This window comes from Gouania willdenowi, chromosome 7 (assembly GCF_900634775.1).
Source record: "Gouania willdenowi chromosome 7, fGouWil2.1, whole genome shotgun sequence".
NCBI classification, from domain to species: domain Eukaryota; kingdom Metazoa; phylum Chordata; class Actinopteri; order Blenniiformes; family Gobiesocidae; genus Gouania; species Gouania willdenowi.
In genome coordinates, this window is record NC_041050.1 from 32,793,450 (window position 1) to 32,817,657 (window position 24,208).

Genomic DNA, 24,208 nt, shown 5'->3' on the forward strand with positions numbered 1-24,208 from the left:
GTTGTCTGAATAAATGAAATCATAACATATCAAACTTTGACAATATTTGATTACAAGATATTAATTTAATGTGGATGGAAACTCAGAGTACGGCTCGATTAGATTTGCTTTTCCCCAAACCAAACAAACTTTATTTAAAAAAGCACCTTAAATAAATCCAGGGGCACAAAATGCTGTACATAGTGACATCACATGGAAAATATATAAAAATGCACATGAAGGGCTGTAAAAACATCAATATAAAAAGATATTTTGAAAGCTGTAAAAAAAATGTATATATATATATATTTCTGCCACTTATGCTGATGTCAAACTAGCACTATGCCTCGGTCATCACCGGGCAAGTGTGTTTTCATCTTTTTATTTTCATACTAAGCTTATTAACTGACGAAGAAGGGCCAAAATATGTAACTGTCTTTACATTATTTCTCCAACTTTGATTCCAGATTCCATTTAACTGTGGAATATAGTAAATCCTTTAAACGACTTTGTAAAATGTTGTTTTAAATGTTTTGTTTCTAAGGAAACCTTGCAATTTATTTTTCAACTGAGCATCTCTGTTGCCTCATTTAATCTCATATAATCATCCCAACAAATGATCAAATCAAACAGCAGCTTTGATATGCTTTAATCCAGTGTTTAGGGTAGGTAACCCATGTGGGGTCACCTGTAATTTAAATGGGGTTGCGTGAAATGTCTAGTAAAAGATAAAAAAATACTAAATAGAAATTTTTGTTACAACACTTAAACAACTGTATTCAATTATTTCAATTTTCAGATCTAAATCTAGTTATTAATAATAATAATAATAATAATAATAATAATAATAATAATAATAATAATAAAATGCAGTAACAACATGATCAAAAAGTAATTCTGTCTTTAGGGTCACCAGGAAATTATTGATATCAAATTGGGGTCACGACTCAAAAAAGGTTGGGAACCAGTGCTTTAATCTAAAGTATCTGCTGCTTTAACCTTTCAGCAGTCAATTTTATTAAAAATAAAGCTTTCTGAATCAACAATACCCTTTTTTTCAATAATAATAAAGTACAGATTTATTGCTATCAATGTAAAAATCTGTAATAGTTGACATTGCTACTGATGGATTACTGTTTGCTAACCAGGCATGTGAAAGTAGGACATGGATCAAACACTGTAACATCTGTATGGGTGGTGCTCAAAGCACAACCTTTTATTTTGGTAATCTTCTGCTCTGACAGACGCACTAAGGCACATGTGTCAAACTCAAGGCCCAGGGGGCCAAATTAGAGCACCAAATTCCCAAAATTAGGAAAAATCTGACATACTATACTCACATACTTTATCATTTATGTATCATTTATCTGAAGATACATAAGTGCAAACCAGGGCATAATAATGTTGAATTTGTGCTTTTTACCACTGAAATTTAAAATCTGTGGCCCACTTATGGTCAAACTGGTCCGTATTTGGCCCCTGAACTAAAATGAGTTTGACAACCCAGCACTAAGGCCACCACAGCCACTAGTGTGAGGTATAGTGCTGCAGGGCTATTTAAAGAAATGCACACACACCCAGAGGTGCCAAACATGCCCACTAAGAGCTCATTATTATCTGTGGTGACTCACCATGATGCCGGGGCCCCCAGACATACGGGAAGGGGAACCTCACTCACAGCTCTGATGTGGCTTTTCTCTCCCTGCAGTCATTCCCAGCGCCGCCACCATCGTCATCGTGGTGTGCGTCAGCTTCCTCGTCTTCATGATTATCTTGGGCGTGTTCCGCATCCGCGCCGCGCACCAGCGCACCATGAGAGACCAGGAGAGCGGCAAGGAGAACGAGATGGACTGGGACGACTCGGCCCTCACCATCACTGTCAACCCCATGGAGGTAAACAATGCCAACACACAAATTATGTGATGGTTTCAAGGATTTTTTTTTGAGTAATTTACAACAAAAAAAGGAAAAGAAAAGGTTTTTAAACTTGCAATGGATTCTGGGAGATACTGCAGCTGTGTCCTAGTTTTGCTGGAGCCCTAATAACGAACAGGCCTGTGGGAATTGGTGGAGGGGCTTTGATGAAAATGCATTCCTTTTAATAATTCAAATGAAAGGTTTTATTGTTTTGGGTTTGTCTCATCAGAACCTAAAAGCAGCATGTTATTGTTGTTTTGTTGTTGTGGGAGCAGTATTTATATTTCTTTATGTTTGAGCTGCTGCAGTCTCAATAGCATGAGTCAGCAGATAATGACTTTAATATTTGTCTCACATAACATGGGCTCCAGTTGAAATCTGAACTTGTTAATATTGATTGATGCTGTAAATTTGTTTGTGAGATTGAGAAATATCTGTGTTGCAGATTTTAGTGCAAATTTGCCCCAAAAAAGTGACCGTATGGGATTTCCTAAGGCTCAGTTGCCAACGGAAACACAAATTACTAGTGCCAAATTGTAAAACTTTTGTTTATTTTAGACAAAATAAAGTCAGAGTTGCTGCATCAAGGAATGTGTCTACAGTACTTAATTTATAAAAGAAGGTCTAGGGATCCACCAGAACAAGAGTCTGTGAGCACAAAACAGCAAAAATACTGCAAACTATCAGACTGAGAGTCTCCAAAAACAACTAAAAACAGGACAGCCATTCTGATATTTCAAAGGATGTATTTATGGACCGATCCCTGTCATTTGACTCTGTCTGCGAACACCCGAGATTAAGAAAAATAGAAAGAAAGAAAGAGGAGAATTACAGTAAGTGCTTGTGTGTATGCACCATCTGATCCAGGGATTATCTGTAGTTAGGACTTGGATTTATAAAAGTCACATATTTCACTTCACATCTGTCCTTGACTAAATGTTTAAAGATTGAAGAGAGTGAGACATGAGGGTCCTGTACTACCAAGCTAGATTTCCTCTTATCACGCTAACTTCCAGGATTTATTTCGTGTGTCTTGTACTACGAAGCTGGCTAACGTCTTACTGACTAAATTACTGTGGTAACTTAGGCTGAACACCTAACCTGGTTAAGTCCAGGTTATGAAGTGGATAAGAACTGATGTAGTACTAAAGTCCCACCTCCTGACCAATCAGTTCTCTTGGAAAATGAGCTGCCCATTGTTAGAAGATCCTGGTTGGTGCAGATCTGACAGCTGCGTTTAGGAAAGATAGATTATTAATGGATAAATGCAATCCTTTCATTTACCGATGAAGTCCTTTCGGAAATGTATATATTTACATCTGATGGACTGATCTACAGTCAGATGACGAAGCCTGTGTCAGACACTCTCCATAATGCGGATGATGAACTCATTCATTCTTTCGTTCATAAAAATACACGATCGGGACGCAGACAGCATCAGCAGGAACATACTACAGTGAAACAATGCACTAGTGTGTGATAAATTGAGGACTATCTGAATAGAAACATGTCTGTGATGTACGTAAAATTCAGTGAAAGTGATCAGAGCACTGTCCATTTATCATCCCATGTTTAATACTATTGTATAATCTCACACTTTTACGCACTAACAGTGTCAACAACGTGTTTCCAATGAACGTTGTTTTGGAAGGAACCTCGTAATTCCCATCAAATCTCATCCTGCGAGACTTCGCTACAGAAAGACGGATGCTCCAAACCTCCTTATAACTCTTCGTATTCCTTTGTTGCTTCACATCTAATGTGGCAGTAATGATGAATGAAGTATAATGCTAAGAAATGATACCTCACGTCATGTGACCATGTACGTCACGTTCTGTGATGTTTATTTGCAATAAAAGTGTTTCCATAGCGCTTTTGCGACACATTTCAATATCGAAACGCCTGAAATTCCTCCTCATGAAAGCGTAAAAAATTTGAGGGATATTTGAGTGTTTTTCCAACATTCAGGTGTTTCCATTAACAGTTTTTATTGTGCTATTTAGATTTTGCACATTCCCAACAGTAATGAAAACACAGCTTGTGATTGGTCTGACGCTGCAATTTCCACCCTGTTGCCAGGCTGAAATCACCTCACTTAAGTGAGCATATTTATATTCTGCTTTGTAGGACAGGGGCTTTGTGACAGAGAATGTTTGGTTAGGTGAAGTGCGCTAACGGAGAGATATCCAGGATATACTGATCCAGCTTGGTAGTACAGGCCGTATAGGTCTCACTCCAGTTTTAAATCCAGGTCACATTAATAGATTCCACTCACAGGATGTGCGAATAAACAAGACTAAACCTAAAGAGCCTCCAGAGACGTTCAAAGGCAAAAAAATAATTACGGCTGCAACTTCCCTTTCACTCTCTCTCTCCCACAGACGTACGAGGACCAGCACAGCAGTGAGGAGGAGGAAGAGGAGGAGGAGGAGAGCGAGGACGGAGAGGAGGAAGATGACATCACGAGCGCTGAGTCAGACAGCAGCGAGGACGAAGAGGCCGGAGAGCCTGAGGACCAGCAGGTGGCCAACAGACAGCAGCAACTGGAGTGGGACGACTCCACCCTCACCTACTGAAGCACCAGCCCTGCCCACACACACACACACACAGACACACACAGGTACACACACACACACACACAGTTTCATGTCCAGGAGTCATGACATTTTAAGAAAAGAGAGAAAAGGAGACACTGATTCCTTTTTGTTATCTTAGTGGTGGTTCTCAGTGTAGTGTAGTCATCACAGGATTGATGATTTTTTTTTTTCAATTTTTTTTTACATTTTTTTCTGTTTTATTTATTGTCTTTAAATTCCCAGAAAAAGCTGACATGCGTTTGTTTTAAACTGTGTGAGGAAGCACTTTAGTTCCCTCTCCTGGTTGTAGACGCTTCAATAATTATCTTAGATTTATTCGCAGCTCACCTCGCAACATTTTATTTTGCGACTCACAAAAGTTTGTTTCTGTTGTCACTCAAAGTGAGATAAAAATAATGATTTTAACATGTAGGTTTTATTTTTATTTTTTTTGTTTTAGTGCATGGGAAAACTTTGATCTTCATACGTGTAGAGAAAGAAATGCTTTTTAAAGAATTTTGTAAATATAAAAAGAAACAAATGTAATTAGTCATTGTGTTAGTGCAGGCCTGCTTATCGGGGTCCAATATAACAACACATGGTGTGTGTGATGTAGGATGTTTGTGTCAGACGCTGTCGCATGTCGCTAACGTCGTGCAGAGGCTGTTCCATCGCGCTCGGACAGAAACCCAAGGACTGTTATCAGAGGTTTCCACGACAACGCGCTGTTTATTTCATCTTTTATTTCTTTTGCTTCTATTTTTTTCTTTTTTTTCATTCTTTGCTGATCGATGTTTTCTCGTTTTACTTTGCTTGCACTGGTGGCAATGTTTGACGTTGTTGTGCTTCGCTCCCAGTAGACCCCGCCCACCCCCCACCCCCCTGTACAGATGAGACATCCTTTTCCTGTACAAAATTGACGTAACATTATGATTACTAAAATGATATCAAGTGATTTTCCTCTGTAGCTTTAAAGCTTTTCCCATTTTGACCCTATTCCCAGCTTTCAGAAGCGCTATAAGGCACTTAAGTCTCTTATAGCACAGCTATTTAATCTTAAAACAATATTGATGGTATTAAAATGATAAGTCTGTTTTTAAAATTGTTTTCTGTTTTTTTCCTCCATGAAAGCAGTTTAAAAATCAGCCTCGCTTTGAATTGTAAATGGGATCTTATTATTATTTTTATTTTTTTTGCTGTAGACCACTAGATTTTATTGTACATTGAACTGTACTGTAGAGTTGTTCAAAAGCTATTTGTTTACATTTGGTAAACTTTGTTTTCTTTCTTCTGTTAAAGCTTCGGGGTGAACAAAAAAAACCTTGATCTCCTCATTAGTCGTCCATCACTGTTGTATATATATATATATGTCTTTCAATCACACAAAAGATGTAACGCACAGTGTCAAACTCATTGCCCCAGTCCTTTGGAGCATCTAGTTCGGCCCACAGGAGAAAGTAAAAATTACAGAGAAAACGTGAATCGTTGTGTAAATGGAACTCAACAATATTTGCAGGTGCTCACAGTTTTCCTGGTGCTTAGATTGCAAGATTGCATTCATTTTTAATGTTAAATTGTTGAAAAAAAACCCTCAAAATTCATACAAAATCCTTCAAATTTCCTCAAATTATTAATTCATTTGTGTTTGTATGGTTTGTATGAGTGTTTCTAAAATAGGGATACGTCACGGAATTACAGGGGGTACTTAAGAGAGAGAGGGAGGGAAAAATTAACAAATTAAGTGTCAGTCTTGGTCCCACCCCAGGCGCTAGATGACTGGAAAACTATTGAAATAAATTTATTCAGGAGCCTCTAAATCAGTGTTTTTCAACCTTTGGGTCGGGACTCCATGTGGGGTCGCCTTGAGTTTAAATGGGGTCACCTGAAGTTTCTGAAAAATTCAAATAGATTTTTAAACTTTTTTTTATTAAAACAACGCACAATCCTAAAAAAAACTCTATTTCTTTACTTTCACTTTGTGAATCTAGTTCAACTAAAACGCAGTAAAAAAAAAAAAAATATGTACCTGAGCTCAAACATGATCAAAAACTAATTTTAGAAAGAAACGTCTTTGGGGTCACTGCAAATTCTTGATAACAAAATGGGGTCACGATCCAAAAAAAGTTGGGAACCACTGCAGTAAATAGTGTTTCTTTCTACTTATTAACAAAATTAGGTTCTTTAAAATGTCTGTTAACACTCATTCATTCCATCATTATGTTCTATGGTTGTTTTTATAGTTTTCTGAGCAAAATGTTGTAGTACTTGAGGATTCAGAAATAAGAGAGTGAGGGTGTGACTGAGCCCAAAAAGTTTGAGAACCACTTGTTCATATGGCCCCTGTGTCTGACATAAACATATAAAAAAAATCAATAATTCCTCTTAAATAGAAATTGGTCACAAAATCTAGCAAATGTAAAGTGGAGATCCTGTTGGGACTGATGTCTGTCACTTATTATTTGGATAATTTTGGTATGTTTTAGAAGTGTAAACTATAGGGCACAATAATGTTGAAATTACTAATTTTCCCGCCTAAAATCTGTGGCCCACTTGAGATCCAGCTGCTCCATGTTTGGCCCCTGAACTAAAATGAGTTTGACGCATCCGTTTACATTACTTTTCTCATGTCTGCCTCAATGGTAACCTTTTCTCCACCCTGCTTTAGAGGAGACTTCATTCACACAATGTGGCAGGATCAGAAACTATGAACACACGGCGAGATGTTTGCACGGTTTTTAGCTTCTTCTTTTTTTCTTTTTCTTTTTTTAAGATTGATGACGTGATCCCGGCTGAGATGGGAGTGCCTTTTGCCGATCAGAGTGTAATTAATTAGCAGGTCTAACAAAAACAAAAACAGAAAAACAACTGTAAACACTTCTCCACGCTTGATTGTTCTTTTTTTTTACTCGTTCAATGCTAGAGCTTTCCATAGATGTCATGTGTCTTTGTTGATGTGTGGAAAAAAAGTAGATCCATGTTGTATCTTCTCTTGCTATCGTATTAAAATCATATTGTATGAATCCACTTTAAAAGGAAAAAAAAAAAAAGATGTACAGTACATTAATGAACGCGCTTTAGCAGCATACCTGGGTATACTGTTAACCTTGTGAATAGTGACAGGTGACTTTGAGCATTAAGTTTATACAGTTTACGAGGGCGGCATGATGATTAAAAAAAAAAGCCTGAGTTTGAGTATCTCCAACACTTCTTTGTCCAGTGAAACATTTCAGTCTTTGTTCGGAGCTCTGAGCTCAATCGTTTGATTTGAATGTCACTGACGCCTAAAAACAGCCATATTTTAATCACACTTTAAGGGCAAAATCGACTTTGCATGAACCACAAAGTTTGTGTCCGTTCTACGTTGAATTGTGAGACTGGAGACGTGATACACTACTGATTCTCAATGATCTGTTTTAAACACATCCATCAAACTCCAGTAGGATTTTTGTTGTTGTTGTTGTTGATTTTATTTTTTATTTGATTTTTTTTCCTGTTTATTTTTTGGGGGGGGAATGTACCAAACAGACGAGACGGTGTTTTCTGAACAGGGTGGATGATGCTTCCTTTGTGCTTGTTGGAGCTGCTCTCACTTTTCTACCAATTGAAAGGCAAATTGTAGTGAAGTCGATGCTTGCTCGTAAACAAAATAAAGGATGTGAGATGGTGCAACTGTTGTCTTCTGTTTTTTTTTAACCATTAGTTTAGAAAAGTCAAAGGTAGACATTGTAATTAATTAGTTATCAACCAGGGGTGGACTGGCCATCTGGCATACTGGGCATTGTCCCAGTGGGCCGGCTCAGTCCTCTAAGGGGTTTTGGGCTTTTCTTTTAAGAGCGAGTGGAAGCAGACATATTTAACAGGTGGCCAAAAATGGTCCAAACGTGGCAAGAAAAGTGACTAAAATGGGCCAAAGCAGTCAAGATTGGGCAAAAAATGAAGAACAACGTGGTATGTAATGGCAAAGGTTAGAATAAATTAGCAAAATGTGGCAAACAATAGTGAAAAAGGGTAAAAATGTGGAACAAAAAGAGGCAAAATGTAGAGAAAAAAAGAAAACAAGCGTTATTTATTGGGCAAAAGTTAGCTTATTGGGATGAAAAGTGGCTGAAAAATGAAAGAAAGGACAAAAATTGGATAAAAGTGTCAAAAGGAACTTGCAAAAATGAACAAAAAATGCTAGCTAAAGTTTGAAAAAAGTTTTTTGAAAAGTTGCAAAAATGGGACAAAGGAAATTGGAAAATAGCCAAAGGAAAAAGGTAAAAAAAAAAAAAAGGGTTAAAAAGTTTTCTCCTTTTAAAGTTTTCTAGGGGAATAATAATTAAAATTAAGATGTAAAAAAAAAAAGTGTTCAAATGCAATTATTTAGGTCTCAAATACACTTTTTTTCCTTAATTGAAAAAAATTAGTGTCATTGAGTGATTTTTTTACTGAAAAGTTTTTATTAATATTGTTGTTGAATAATTACATAAATCTACCTCCAGCAATAGAATTATTGAGGTAATCGAGTCAATCATTGATTCAAGTAATCAGATCACATGTACTTTTGTTTATTTAAAGCTCAATTTTAAATATACAACAGAAAATAACACAAATCACCAAATAATACCAACCAATTTGTTTCGTTTTTCAGGAAAAAAAAATACCAATATTTATTACAGTACATATTATTTAAGTAAAAAGAAAAAAACATGCATATTTGTCCCAAACAGATTTCACTACACGTGTTGTCAACCTAAGAAGACAAATGCAGACATGGTAAAAAAAATAAAATAAAAAAACACAGTTAAAGCAGAGTTACTCAGCTCCAAGTACAAAAAAAAAAAAAATATATATATATATATATATATATATATATATATATATATATATATATATATATATATATATATATATATATCGTAATCTTATTTTGAAGGGCTGCTATTTATTCCCACTTTCAACAATATGTTGTGGAAATTTGGTAACGAATTCTACCAAAGCTCAAGGTTTTGTGATATTTAGAAATCTCTTAAAACTTCTTAGTATATTCAGTTTTGATTTTCATATGCATTGTATTATAATTATTATTTTAATGTATCAACTACATTATAATTGTTATGTCTATAAGTTTGTTTGAGATGTGGTCTTGTATTAAATATGCACCTTAAGATTAAAAGTCATTGCAGTTTACCATCAAGTATGTTTTATTTGCTCTTGGTTTGCAAACTGGAAAATTAGCAGAACATACTTAAGTAAAGAGTTTTTTTTTTTTTTTTTTAAATAAAAAAGTAATATTTATACAATTGTGTTAATAAAAGTGTAATAAATGCAGCTTTTTAGAAAGGAAAAGAATAGACTGTAATGTGTAAAGTATACTGTTGTCATGCTTGTACACCTTCATAGAATGAGAATTTTAAAAACTGAACATAGACTTAAGATTAAAAAAAAAAAAAAAAACTAGAAAAAGACAATGTAATGCTTAATGATGAATTAAAAATAAACAGGTATATAAAAATACTAATTTACTTGTACAGACAATGCAAAAATGCCCCATTTCTACAGTAAATCTCACAAATCCCATTTTGACCAGCAGATGTCACCAGTGTGACTTTTTACCGCGCTACTGTGTTTATGTCTTGTTTTGTGCACTAATTCATGTTATTTTGTCTTTTAACACTCCGAATCCGATGTTCTTATCTTTATTGACCTGAAAGCAGTGTTTATTTACCATATAAAACATCTTTTTTCCGTATTCTGTAAACCATTAGAATGCATTATAATTTGAAAACACACAATAATGTATTTGTCACTGGTGGAGGACGAGGTGCACGGGATACACCACCGGAAGAAGATTGTGATTATTCATGAGGGGCGTTCACCGGACCTTTAATAGGCACCGTGTGGGCGGAGCAAGGTGTTTCCTCACGTGCGACAACTTTCGAGTTGATTGTGATTTTATAAACGGAAAAAGGCGTGGTACGAACGTGCGCCCTCGTTTATAAAACAATAATTCGTACGCACTTCCTGGTTTTTTTTTATCGTACGCCAGCTGAAGTGTGCTTACCTACGCACACTTTTATAAATGAGGCCCCTGAAGTCCGAAATGCCCGCATGGCCAGCAAACGTTGTGCGCGAGGTAAGACGGCATGCAGCAGCAGCAGCAGCAGCACGAGGAACGCTTTAACACTACAGAGTATGTACACCTCTTTGTTCATTTAACATTCAAACACATACTCATTTGGCCATAATTGAAAACTCTACTTAAGGTTCCACTATATGAATACATACCTCCGACGGGCAGTGCAGAACACGTCAACGCAGACAGGTTGTCATGGTAACTCTAGATTTTTTTTTTTTTTTTTTTTTGCAATGTTGTAAACTTTAATGACTAATTCAGTGACACCCATACATGAAGTTAGTAAATACTGCTTGTTTTATAATATTGTCATTTTTTTTATTGGAATGTATTGATTATTTACAGACATGCTGTAAATGAGCCAGAGTTATGGTGTCCCTGGCCAGATTTTTTTTTTTTTTTTTTTTTTAAAACAACATAAAATGTAAAAGTTATTAAAATACAGAGAGAAAACAACATGACAAAAGAGAACAGTTATGACATATAACAAAATGTTACTGATAAAACAAACAAAGCACCAAGCCTTGATTAAAACTCTCAGAATTGCCACACAGTAAATAAAGTAAAATAAAATATTGAATCCATAAGGGAAACAAACGTTGTACAAATATCAAAATAAAATGTAGTTACTTGTTCAGCTAAATTCCTTAATCAAGTAAGAAAAAGAAAAAAAATCAGCATCACTAGTTAACGTGTAAATTTACAATATGAATATTGAATTACAATGTGCAGAAAGGTTATGTATTTTTCACTAAAATAAACAAAAAAAACACCCTTTTTTTGGCGCTGGGTGCTGCTGCCCCCTGGTGGTGAGAGAAAAACCGTTGAAGCTACAACAGTTTCACTTATTTTAACAGAGCTCCACACCAGCATTGAGAAAATGTAATGGCAGACAGTTTAAAATCTTTTTTTTTTTTTTTTTACATAAAGGAAAACATGTAAATTTTATCACATACTGTTATTTCGCATTTTTACACAAAGAGTGCAGATCTTTGATGTTTTACAGTGGATGAGACTTTCCTAAAGCTACAACACATCAAAGGAGATAAATGTTGAGTCATTTCACCACATTTTTATTTTTGTTTTACCTTTACTTTCTGTGACTCCATGTTTTTAAGGAAGTCATTTTGTGATTTTGAACTATATTACCAGTGCTTTTATTATAAGTGCTTTGTTTTATTTCTAAAACTTCATTTTCAGGTTTTAAAAACAAACCATTCTCTCCTGCAGTCATTGTAAAAAAAAAAAAAAAAACTTTCTAAAACATAAACATTGCTTAAAGGCAGATATTGGTGCAAATATTATGAGAATATCTAAACCAATAGATTAATAAGTGCCTTTTTTGTCTGCATTTTACTCTTTTTAATTTATTTTACATAAATTAACACATTTTTTAGAAGATGTGCTCTTTTAATGTACCTCATGCACACTTTTACTTTGAAATTGGTAGTGTTGTGTTCAAGACCGCACTATCCGAGACCAAGACTTGCCCGAGACCAGCATGCACCGAGACCAAGACAAGACCAAGACTTTCGGGAGCCGAGACCGAGTCAAGACCGAGACAAACCGAGACCAAGACCAAGACCATAAACATTTTTATTTTTCAATTTAAAAAAATGAATAAATAAATAAAATTATGGCAAGATTCAACAGTTAAATAACATCTCTCTTTAACTTTAGTTTATTTTAAATACATTTGACGGACAAAAAAAAAGGTGCCTGCAAAAAATTAACTAAAATATTAAAACTACTACTGCTACTGATACATTCACAATTATTCTACATATTTGAAAACAAGATTTTTATGTCAGCTGAATGTACAGCAAGTGTTTAAAAGCATTTCTACCAAGAAATAATGATTCTTTATTCTGATTCTTTCAGTTGTTCAGGTTTAACAGGTCACAGATTTCACAAGATAAGATTTTAGTTTGAAAAAGCCTTTACACAGGTTATTTTTATTAATTCACTTAGTTGATATAGTTTAATTTGGTTGCTGTAATATAACTGGATATTCAATTCACAAAGATTTCCAACTGTAACTGTAAAAGTGAAACTTTCTGAAATAAAACTAAAAACAAGTTGTCATCAGTGTAAAAAACATAGAGCTACAGGTAGATGTGAAACTAAATAAAACAAACTCAAACCCTGGAAAAGTCATGTAACAAATTAATCAATAGTTATTATATATATATATATATAATTATTATTATTATTCTGGATACAGTGGAAACAGAAACTATAAAAAATAATTATATTTTGAACCTGTTTATATTGTGGGGAACATATTATATACATACATGTAATTGGAGTCTAAAGTCACAAAAAAACCACTTTAAAAATATTTAATATTATTTGAGTGCAACTCTGCGGCGATGACGCGCTGGTGACGACATAAACCAAGATGGCGGCGGCCCGGACTACAGCCGACATTATGTAATAAAGCCTTAAAAGACATGGATATAATGAAAAGAGTGGATGGACAGATGCATAAACATGCAGACTTTCACACGGACACACACGGACTTATTAAACACACACAAACTTATTAAACACACATGGACTTATTAAACACACACGGACCTCAGTAAACACGGTAAACGGAACAGGCTTCATCGCTCGGCTGGCACTAGGACCCAGAAGCAGAGTAAGTGCGTCCCCTATCCATCCTTCACAGGCTGTAATATCATCAGTTTATCATTTTACCAGTTGTTAGAGCTACTGTCTTTACCAGGGAGATAATATTTATTACTGGTGATTGTTTTCAGGAGTTTTACTGGGATTTTTACCGGTGATTAGTTCATTTCTCCCTTGCGCTCCGCGGTCCAAACTGACACCGTAGCCACACAGTATGAATGTGTCACACACGTCACTCAGTCACATTAAGGAAGGTTGCGGTCATTATACGGGGTGGATTAATTAATGAATAAAGGATTGTTTTATCCCGTTCTTCTCCGTGTTATTATCACATTATAAAAAAGTTTAAAAATAGCAGGAATTAGTGCTGGTCTCGAACGGTCTTGACGGAAAATCCCGAGTCCGGGCAGCCCGAGTCCAAGACAAGACCGAGTCAAAATGCTTCAGAGTCCGAGACAAGACCAAGACCTTTAAAATTTGGTCTCGAGACCGGTCTCGAGACCAAGACCGGTCTTGACCACCACAACACTAGAAATTGGCACTTTACGGTTGCACAATATTAAAAAAAATATATTTTTTTCGGTTTTCTAACATTACATGTTTTATTTTATTTTTTGAAAGAAAATGAAGCAAAGAAAGAAATAATGCCTTAATTTTCAATCTTTTGTTTTGGAATTTTAAAAAATAGGAATTTCAAGTACCCAATTTTTATTATTTAATAGTTTTCTGAACAGAAAATCCAATATATCTTCTTTAAGTCTTTGTGTGATCATAAAAACCACAAGTCCAATTTAGTAAACACTTTAACTTGTATTAGTGTCACCGTTGGGATAAATGCTGGGATGAAGATGTTCTTCAAAGTGGTATTTTCACACTACTTGTCAAAGTTACCTTAAAATAACTATTTATTTAGGACAGTGTTTCTCAAATGGGGGTATGTGTACCCCTAAGGGTAAGTCATGGCATTACAGGGGGTACTTGATAGATAGAAAATGGAAAATGAACAAATGAAAGTATTACAATAATGAGGTTTTGTTTATTTTTAGTTAATGAAAATAAAGATTAATACTCGATATTACGACTTTATTCTCAAAATATTAAGACTTTGATCTCATAAAATTATGATTTTATTAAAATACGACTTTATTCTCGTAAAATTACAAGTCCATTCTCGAAATGTTACTTTAATCATGTTGTGCTCAGATTTTGTTTTATTTTAATGGGGCCCTAATACGCAGTCGCAAAACACTGTTTTATTCCTCTTACAAAATAAGATTCTTTAAAATGTGTTATAACTCATTTCTTCCATCAATATGCTCTATAGTTGTTTTTTCATAGTATTTTGAGTAAAATGTTGTAGTCGGACAAAGGGGGTACTTGGATTCAGAAATAAGGAGACAAAATTATTTTTATTTTTTTATTCATCATTTGACTCGTTTTAACATACAATTAAGGAATATGACTGAAACAAGTCACATGTGACTATTTCACACCGTCATGTACAAGTCTAAATGATACATTACTTTCAAATTAGAAATACGCCCTTCATCTAGAAAACATTGGTTTTTCTATATTACAGGCTAACACTGTGAGCCAGTGTTGTGTTGTCATCAAAGTGTAACTAGATCATAAGAAAAGTCTGATCCATACACAATAAGGTTCAGGTTTAGATCATACCTAAAACACAATTTAAAAAGTTGCAGCTCTCAGAAGTAAAATTAGCGTCTTAAAAGCTGTTTCATACCAACAACACACATCAGGACAATCGGATACATTTACAATATGTAGCAAGTATAAAATAACACTTAAAAATGTAAAGATCTAAGATAACACAGAAAATTGCACAGATTATTTTAGAAAGTCCACCATTCTTTGGCACTTCAGACTAAGTTATTCCTTTGTTTTCACACCAGAGCTCGCTAACGCCATGATTTTATCCTCCGACCCTAAAAGAAAAGGAAACGTAGGAGAAATATTAACATGGGGAAAAAAAATCCGGATTTCAGTAAAGGCGTCTTTATTCTTACCGAGGTTTGCCGTCACTTTTTCAAAGTGGCTCAAAGTCGCCGTCGCGTTTTCAGTGAGAAACGTCTCGTCCTCTGACGTGAGCTGTCAGAGTCAAACAACCATTAACCCTCCTATTATCCTTAAATACTACTAACACATTCTACCCTTGGGGTCAATCTGACCCCAGGGATATTTGCCTCCAGAAAAAAAGATTTTCAGAAAATTGTTTGCCAAGTTTTTGTCGTGTACTTTGTTTATCTGTTGAATACATAAATAACCCTTTGATAATGAAATTAGAAAATAGAATTCATTTATCTTGAATCGCTATCATCAGAATCTTAAATTTACTGACAACATTAATGACCACAAGAGTATGAACCCTATTGGTTGTGATGACATGAACTTTCCTTTAACGCCACCATCAGGTCAAACTTTCAGTTTTAGAGTTAGTCAATCTTGTACATCTTTTATTCAAGTATTTTCTAATTTGAGGTGCACAATTATGACTTATTATATGTTTGCTCCTCCCTTAGTTTGCATGAACTACCAATGTCCTTTCGGAAATACAGGGCGGGAAATATCATTTCTACTTTGGCAGGTGTGAGTAGTAGGTCACACAGATACACAAACACATATTCATGCCCAAGGTTTGGGAAAGTTATAATAAGAATATTGTTTAAAAAAAAAAAAAAAAAAATCTGAAAAAAGTGTTTAAACTTTTTTAAAAGGGGCAAAAATGGGACAAAGGAAATAGGTAAAAAGTTTCTGGGGGAATAATAATTAAAATTAAGCCATAAAGAGCCACAAGTTAAGCATCACTGACTTAATAACAGCTTTTATGTGGTGTTTAATAATGTATAGTGGGTTGGTCTGGACAGAAAACTGGTCACACACTCACCGTCTCTCCCAGCTTTCTCAAAGCTGTGAGGATTTCCACTTTCTGCTGTGTGTATGTGTCCCGGGACAGTTTCCCAACCATCACGTCTCGGTCCATCTGCAGTAGAATGTCACACACACACACACACTTTGGATCATTTCCCAACGCTGGGACGGCTGAGCGTCTGCATGAATGTTGTACATGTGTGTTAAATAGTCCCAACCTCTGCTAGTCTGGTCCTCAGCTGTCCTGGCTGCTTCTTAGCAAATAGTCGGATCACCTCTGGTGTTTTGAAAGCTTGGCTGATGGCCGCCTGGATCGCCTAAAGAACACGCAAACATCTGTACCACACGACGACTCCTATCACATGAATAACGCAACCTAAACCTGGATTATTCCTACCAGCTGCATTCCACTCAGTTCATCCACTAAAGTCATATCTCCTGTCATGATCTTCTTTAATGAGTCGTTAAATTCTTCCAGTTGTTCCAAGGTTTCCTTCTTCGTCTCCTCATACTCTTCCTCATCCAGTTCCTCCCTGGAAAAAAAACAACACAGAAACGTCAAACCAGATATTAGGTTGGAGCTGTATTACTATACCAAATTTCAGTTTCCTGTGTGATGATGTAGTTGCTGAGGTAATGGACGCTGAAAATGGAAGAAAAATAAGGACGCACGAAAATGGACACGTACCCCGCTCACTAAATTGACCATATCTAAATAAGTATTCATCCAATATAATAAAAAAATTACAGTGTGCCTTTTGAATAATTTGTCAAAAATGCCATAATTTTTTAAAACTGTGAGATGTCCTAAAAAATTGTTAAAATGACACGGAATGACCCCTTAGCTAAAAGAAAGCTGCTTAAGTGTCATTCACCAAGAGCCAACCACAAACACACACTTAGACTCTCAATCTGTCCTACAGCAAAAAAGGATATTTAAAAAAAAAAAATAAAAATACCTGTGTAAGCAGTAGCTAGTGTTCTGGTTAATCCTGAGTGCCTACTTACTTATTAAACATGTAATATATTCTGACACTGCAGGGTGATGATACTTACCGCTGCCATTGTTAGAAATAACTGCAAAAGTGAAGCTAATTTCATCAGGTACGCTGTGTAACATTGCTCCAAGAAGCACAATATTTATATATCAAATCGGAATCAGAATCAGAAATGTTTTTAATGGCCATGTACAGTTTTAAGGACAGTACAAGGAATTTGTCTTGGTAGTTGGTGCACAAAACAAACAACAAAAAAATTAAATAAAGAAAAAAAAACAAAGAACAACCCAGCAACAATAATAATAAGGATAAATATAAAGGATGAAGGATAGATAGAGAATAAAGGATAAATAGGATATATATATATATATATATATATATATATATATATATATATATATACACACACACACACAGTGCAGCAGAAAATACTTTACTTTTTAGATTTGGTGTGTACAGCATCTGTTTTATAAATCTGTATCATTGCAGCAAGTGTTTTAGATGATGTAGCATCCAGAAGCACAACATGTGGTTAGCATAACACACTCTCTGCTTATGAGTGGTGCTTTAAATCTGATGCTGGCACTGCATGCGATCATACTTGCTTTGTACAACCAGTAATGCCGTCTATTTTTCAAATGCTCACAATAGAGAAAGGACATACACTAATGCATTTGTAAATACACGGTACTGTAAATATGCAGTGGATCATAATATACTGTTTGTCTTGAAATGTTTTAATTATTTTTTCAACACGTGCCCCAGTCATTAACATTTGGTGAAACTGCTGATCTCTAATAATAAATCATAATAGAGAATAAGGATTAGAATAGAGATCAGTGACATAATTTCATTATTGTCGACTTAACAACATGAGAAAGGAGGTTTAAAACGCAAATCAAATGGCTAATCTTAAATTTATTGACGTTATATTTATTTAAGATATAAATCATAAACAGGTGCATTAGGAGTATATATACCTGCATTCTTCCAGGTCCTGCAGCTGCTGCATCAGTCTGTCGAGCTGCTCCTCCATGTTTTGCCTCAGTTTGCTGGTCTCTGACTTCCCACGGGAGGCCATTCTGCTCCCAGTCTGTGTAAATACATAGGAAACACTATAATCACACCTTAAACTTTGGTCGACATCAGCAACTGTGACAACAAACACATTAAAACTCCTGCAAACAGATTAAGCTGCTCAGTTAGCAGCTAAAGTGCTAACAAACCCAACCCACCTGTTCTCTTTTTTGTAAACAGTTCTCAGATTATTGAATAAATAACCATAAAATATGCGGTTTGGTTACATATAATGAATAAATGTCATAATCTTAAAGAGTCTAAAAACGGCTACAGTTAGATAAAAGACACGAGCTCAATCGATAGCGGTCAATGTTTTTGTGATTGTGAATGCAACACAGAAAAGAGGGTGCGGCTGGCAGTGAATTACCAGTACTAGCCAATCAGATTAGGCGTTGTTGAAAACGTCTTGACGTCATCTTTAGGCGCTTTACGGGTCAACTGTTCACTGTTTCCCGAACGATTATCTGCTTAAAAACTGTTATTGTCAGTTTATAGTTATTTATTTATTGCATGGCTAGCTGGAAGTTGTATATAAATGTGTGTAGTTTCGTATGGTGCTCGTGGGTAACATGTAAACATTCAGAGCATTATTTGCGCATTGTTTGCTTTATTTCAGAGTTCTGACTCCACTCAGAGAAGTAAATGTCATTTGTTTTCTCTGACTTTAATCCTCAAGTTCGTTCTGTGTTTACGTTTATAATGATTTATATTTCTGATTCTGATCAGCATGGAGAGTCGGCGCAAAACTAAGGTGGTCCTACTGGCCTGTGGCTCTTTCAATCCCATCACCAACATGCACCTGAGGATGTTTGAGCTGGCACGAGATCATCTAGAAGATACAGGTTTGGTTTAAACTCAATACTGGCTTCACATACATGTGGTGATTCAATATATGGAAATAAATAATATGTTGAGGTTTCATTTAACCTAACAACTGTTCCTTAGGAAATCCACTTTGATTTCCTGACATGTTTCGACTGATAACTGGAGATCAAAGTAGATTTCCTAATTAACAGTTGCCTGACTAAATGTAACCTTACATACTATGCTGGAATTACGACGCGAAAGTCAAGGAAACGTCAAAGTAAACATCAAAGCAATCAGCAGATGCCTCTGACGAAGACTGGCAGTTGTCAGGAGATCAAAGTGGATTTCCTAAGGAACAGTTGTCTGAATAAATTAAACCGTCATATTATTCAAAGAGAAAAGAAAGAAGTCCTTTAGTCACAGTTACTACATTTGCTCCAAATTAGGTCCATTTCATAACCATTTCATACTGTAGCCTGAACTTTAGCCCAAACCTGACTATTTCACACCTTAAATGTAACATAACCGTAACATCATAGTAATAAAGAATTATTCCTCTTTAGCCCAAAACTACCTAAATAAATTCAGACTATGTTCATCTCATAGATCTCATCATATGAAACCTTTCTCTAAATATATTGTTTAATTTTTGTGACCTAATTTTAGGAGCTGTGACAATAGGAACTCTTACCAGAACTTTAAAACAGACAATTTGTAACATGTACTATCAGTGAAACACTAAACCTTTTTCAAAGTTTAAAAAGCTCAATCTTTAGCAGTGGGTCAAAGGAGCTTATTTAACCTGAATTTTAAAATGTTCACATTTGGTGCTGATTTCAAGTGTGCCACAGTTTGTACCACTTTGTTGCAGCATAACAACTAAAGGCTGCTTTACCCATGTTTTCTATGAACTCTGGACTCCACTATCTGACCTGTGTCCATCTTAGCGACCAGCTGGTTTTTACTGGACTAAAAATAAGTGCCATGGCAGTCAAGGCTGCCGTATGGAATAACAACAAAAAATGACATAGCACAAACCACTTTTGGTTCATGCTGTCTTTCAGGATTTATGAGAGCAACTTTTTGATTAAATATAAGTACACTTTTAATTATGTCAGCTATGGGGTTAAGCAGATTTAATTAGAGATGGAGTCATTCTTTGTAAGGACTCTGGACACTCACTAGTATTAGTATTATCTTATAATGCAGAATTTGTGTTTTAATTCACCAAGGTGCAGGTTTATATTTATTATTATTATTATTCTTGTTATTCTTTTTGACAATTGTAAGAGAAATTACAGCAGCCAAATACAATTAAGCCAGAGTAGTTAAAAAGTAAAATCTTGTAAGGTGTCCACACGATTCTAAGAAAGGCAGACATTTAAAATCCTGTTCTTCCTTAGAGTCTTCATCTACATGTACATAGTTTTGTATCTATCTGTACATGCTTTTTCTTCCCTTTCTCACTCTCATCTCCACCTCTGTGTTTAAGGTCACTACAAGGTGGTCAGAGGAATCATCTCTCCAGTGGGCGATGGCTACAAAAAGAAAGGTTTGATTGAAGCCTGCCACCGTGTGCAGATGGCCAAACTGGCCACAGAAACTTCTGGAAACTGGATCACAGTAGATGACTGGGAGAGCTTGCAGCCGGAGTGGGTGGAGACGGCAAAAGTGGTTCGGTAAGTTAGCAGTCAGTTGATTTAACTTGTGTGCGTTGGTGTTTGACTAGGCTTCATTAAACACATTTTAAGGTACATGAACGCCTCCCTGTTCGCTTGTAATTATTTGCTGCAGTTTTTCTCAAATGGGGGTACGCAATGGCACTATAGGGGGTAATTGAAAGAGAAAGTGGAAAATTAACAAATGAAAATTTTAAAAATATGAGGTTTTGTAATGTTTATTTTTAGTTAAAAAGTAATATAATAAAAGCAATCTGTTTTATTTGTTGCAAGAGCAAAGCATGCATAGCAGTTGTAAAAGATGGTTAATCTTATCAGATGTTGACAGTCAGTGAAACCAGAAACACAGGGGGTGCCTGAGAGAAAGTGGAAAATTAACAAACAAAAACATTACAAATATGGGGTTTTATAATGTTTATTTTTTGGTTAAAAATGATAATCATCATAATGATTAAAATGATCTTGACATGACCTGAAAATACTAAAGTCAGTCTTTGTCCCACACCAGGTGGGAGATGACCAGAAATGATAAACTATTGAAATATAAATGTCATTCTACTTATTTACAATTAGAATCTTTAAAAAATGTATGTTATCAGGCATTCATTCCATCATCATGCTTTTTTTTTTTTTCATAGAATTCTGAGCGAAATGTTTAAGTCAGACAATGGAGGTACTTGGAATAAAAAATAAAAAGGGGGTACTTGAGCCAAAAACGTTTCAGAACCACTGATTTACTGTATTAAAAAAGCAGTGAATGTTCTTAACACATTATACTTTGACTTATGCAGGCATCACCATGAGAAACTGATCACGGTGGATCTAAATAATGATGACGTGGACACCGTCAAGGTTTCCAAGAAAAGACGTTTGGAGGAAAATTCATCGAAGAGTTCAAGTCATTGTAGTAAAAGAGGTGTGTGCTCTGCTTTCTCATACATACTATTGTATTCAGTTAAAGTGGAAAGCAAACAATGGTGTGGGCGTGTGGAGGCACAGGCTGTGATACTTTAAAAACGAAGGTATGACACCTCCAATACAAACGTCAGTTCATTGTAGGACAGCATGTAATTAGCCCTTGGGGATTAAAAGTGAAAAGCATTGTTTGCATTTGCTTTAGTTCTAATATGATGGTACAGTTTTGTGAAATATCTGAAATGTTTGCATAGGGCTGGTCAATACTGTAGATTGAGATTTAAGATATATTTTTCTATTTTGGCGATATCGAAAATTACAATATCACCTTTATCAATATTTATCTTTTTTTTTACTTGTTTTGATTTATACAATAACAAAGTAAAAATTACATCTTACAAGTACATTATTTCATATTATTCATAGAATACAGTCAAACAGCATCCTTTACAATGTTCCCATATTTCTGAGATATATATTTTATAGCTTATTTTGAATTAAAATATTTGTTTTAGGAGTCGCTGCTTTCGTTACACTACAAAACTCACTCACACATGCTGTCCGTTATAGGAGAAAAAGACTAAGGTGGCATATATTGTGCAGCTATTTGTTAGTAAATGAGCATGTGTGGCATTTTTCATCAGCAAATTTAACCCAGAATTGTCTTTCTGGTATGATTTTATTGAGATTTATATCATATATCACAATTTTGAGGAATAAATATTGAGATGAGTTTTGTACCATATTGCCCAGCCCTATTTTTCATGTTTTATATTAATGACCTTTTTTTTTTTTTTTTTTTTTAGTTTTTAAACTCCCCACTATCATTTTACTTTTTACTGGATCTCAACAGAGAACATAATGATGCTTGCTTTTTTTGTCAAGCTTTGCTGGTGCATTTTCCTGTTACCCTGCTCTCCTCAGATCCTAACTTTCCACTATTTTTATCTTACCAAACCAATGTTTCAAGAGGCAACAGTAATCAATAGATGAGATTTCATGCTTTCATGCTTCAAAGACTTAATTTTTGCAGCAATGCTCCAAAGATCCTGTAAACAGACTTTGATGTTTGTTTGTTTTTCAATCAATACTTTTCCCAACTTGTGTGAGATGGAGACATGTCTGCCCTTCTAACTGACTTTTCTCTGCACTCAGATGACCTTCGGTTGATGTTGCTGTGTGGAGCCGATGTCCTGCAGTCCTTTGGAGTCCCAAACCTGTGGAAGCAGGAGGACATCGCAGAGATCGTGGGCGACTTCGGCGTGGTCTGCATCACCCGCGGCAGCACCGATCCGCAAAAGTTCATCTACGAGTCCGACACGCTGTGGAAGCATCGCAAGAACATCCACTTGGTTCACGAGTGGGTCACTAACGATATCTCAGCCACTCACGTGCGGCGGGCCCTGCGTCGACGCCAAAGTGTCAAATACCTCATGCCAGACAACGTCCTGTCCTACATCCAGAAGCACGAGCTGTACACCACTGAGAGCGAACAGAAGAACGCAGACGTGATTCTAGCACCTTTTCAAAGATATTCAGGGACGTCCTCGACCTGAGCAGAGACACAGTCAGAGCTTTGATTCACTCCCCATAGAACAGATGTTCTCCCACACCATCAGTGCCTCCTAAACACAACACAACACAACGTACCAGTAATTTGTCTGCAAAATTACAGTTACACATTTTAGAATTACTTGATCATGAAACATGGCATGAACAGAAATAACAGGTGTTGTAAATGTAAAAAATGTGTGAAGTGTCAAGTTTTTTTTCCTGCAAGATTCTTGTCTTCTTTTTGGATAGTGTTAAGGTTTGTTTCATTTAGATTTCAGAAAACTTACTTTAAAAATCTGCTTTGATCTCCTGACATGTTTTGACTGTCAGTCTTCGTCAGAGGCGCCTGCTGATCGCTTTGTTTTCTTGACTTCCTCCTTGTAATTCCAGCAAGATTGTTTTTTCTTTTTCAATAGTATGTTAAGGTTTCATTGATTCAGACAACTGTACTCAAGTTTCTACTGTCAACTGCCAGTCTTTGTCAAAATCGTCTGCTGATTGCTTTGATCTTTCCTTTGAAGTTGAAACAGTCAAAGCACGTCAGGAGATCAGAGTGGATTTAAAGTTTTTTGTTTGTATTTGCAAAAGGGCTTTTCATTTGAAGTGCACTGACAACTATCACTAAAAATTAAGCACACAGTCTCAATCATACTACTAATAATAATAATGAATGGCCTTGCATAGGAAGACAACTGTATTTAACCCATACAGACAAGAACACTTCTGAAAATGGTCTGTCTTGCAAATACTACAATGAAGAACAATTCAATCTTATGTCAGATTCATTATCTAAAGTTAATGTTTTTTTTTTTTTCTGTTTTGAATTTTATAGTATGCAGTGTTTCAAAAAGCAATTAGAGGTAATATATACGAATGTCCTGATATTGACATTGTCCAATTTAATTACTAAATCTCGCATATTGAGAACCTGTGTTAACTTTGAACAGACTCCCTGTACTTTCAGTTTTAATAGGATTTACTCCCTGTCAATAACACAGGCAGGTGCACCTGTTCAACTAGCTCGAACTATTTAAAAAAAAACAGGCATGACGTAGTGTCCATTGA

At 35.6% G+C, this 24,208-nt stretch overlaps 3 protein-coding genes across 8 annotated transcripts in view; 2 read left to right on the forward strand and 1 right to left on the reverse strand.

The window, feature by feature from the left end:
- clstn1 (calsyntenin 1) overlaps positions 1–8,141 on the forward strand; it is a 46,746-nt gene extending 38,605 nt beyond the window's left edge. For 4 of the 5 annotated variants that reach the window (XM_028452444.1, XM_028452447.1, XM_028452446.1 and 1 more), the window contains 2 exons: positions 1,688–1,872; positions 4,278–5,408. In XM_028452444.1, coding sequence (XP_028308245.1) covers positions 1,688–1,872; positions 4,278–4,472 — 380 coding nt within the window. In that variant the 3' untranslated portion in view covers positions 4,473–5,408. Of the gene's footprint in view, positions 1–1,687; positions 1,873–4,277; positions 5,409–7,242 lie in introns of those variants that run through there. The other variant, XM_028452445.1, reaches the window with a different exon arrangement.
- A 2,354-nt stretch (positions 8,142–10,495) lies between these two features.
- On the forward strand, positions 10,496–23,398 carry nmnat1 (nicotinamide nucleotide adenylyltransferase 1). Of its 2 annotated transcripts, none has more exons than XM_028453656.1 (5): positions 10,496–10,644; positions 18,915–19,030; positions 20,488–20,674; positions 21,466–21,590; positions 22,745–23,398. In XM_028453656.1, the coding sequence occupies exons 1-5, from the start codon at positions 10,598–10,600 to the stop codon at positions 23,143–23,145; spliced, it is 876 nt and encodes a 291-aa protein (XP_028309457.1). In that variant the 5' UTR covers positions 10,496–10,597; the 3' UTR covers positions 23,146–23,398. The 2 variants fall into 2 exon arrangements, with proteins under 2 accessions (XP_028309457.1, XP_028309458.1); XM_028453657.1 differs by lacking the exon at positions 10,496–10,644 and adding an exon at positions 18,582–18,826 and having other exon boundaries at positions 22,745–23,393.
- On the reverse strand, positions 14,625–18,528 carry lzic (leucine zipper and CTNNBIP1 domain containing). Its single transcript, XM_028453658.1, has 7 exons — positions 18,344–18,528; positions 18,089–18,201; positions 16,508–16,643; positions 16,329–16,427; positions 16,127–16,222; positions 15,249–15,330; positions 14,625–15,167 (listed from the first exon to the last, which is right to left on the reverse strand). Exons 2-7 carry the CDS (start codon positions 18,187–18,189, stop codon positions 15,112–15,114), a joined length of 570 nt encoding a protein of 189 aa, XP_028309459.1. The 5' UTR covers positions 18,190–18,201; positions 18,344–18,528; the 3' UTR covers positions 14,625–15,111.
- Positions 23,399–24,208: the final 810 nt, after the last annotated feature.

What these genes read in the sequence shown, in the direction of transcription:
- nmnat1 (XM_028453656.1), top strand. Translation starts at nt 10,598, where the DNA reads ATGCAGCAGCAGCAGCAGCAGCACGAGGAACGCTTTAACACTACAGA. An exon ending in GAGACGGCAAAAGTGGTTCG is followed by an intron (nt 20,675 to 21,465) that starts GTAAGTTAGCAG and finishes TGACTTATGCAG; the next exon opens with GCATCACCATGAGAAACTGA. An exon ending in AAGTCATTGTAGTAAAAGAG is followed by an intron (nt 21,591 to 22,744) that starts GTGTGTGCTCTG and finishes CTCTGCACTCAG; the next exon opens with ATGACCTTCGGTTGATGTTG.
- lzic (XM_028453658.1), bottom strand. Translation starts at nt 18,189, where the DNA reads ATGGCCTCCCGTGGGAAGTCAGAGACCAGCAAACTGAGGCAAAACATG. An exon ending in AACTGAGTGGAATGCAGCTG is followed by an intron (nt 16,428 to 16,507) that starts GTAGGAATAATC and finishes CGTGTTCTTTAG; the next exon opens with GCGATCCAGGCGGCCATCAG. An exon ending in TGAGGACCAGACTAGCAGAG is followed by an intron (nt 16,223 to 16,328) that starts GTTGGGACTATT and finishes ATTCTACTGCAG; the next exon opens with ATGGACCGAGACGTGATGGT.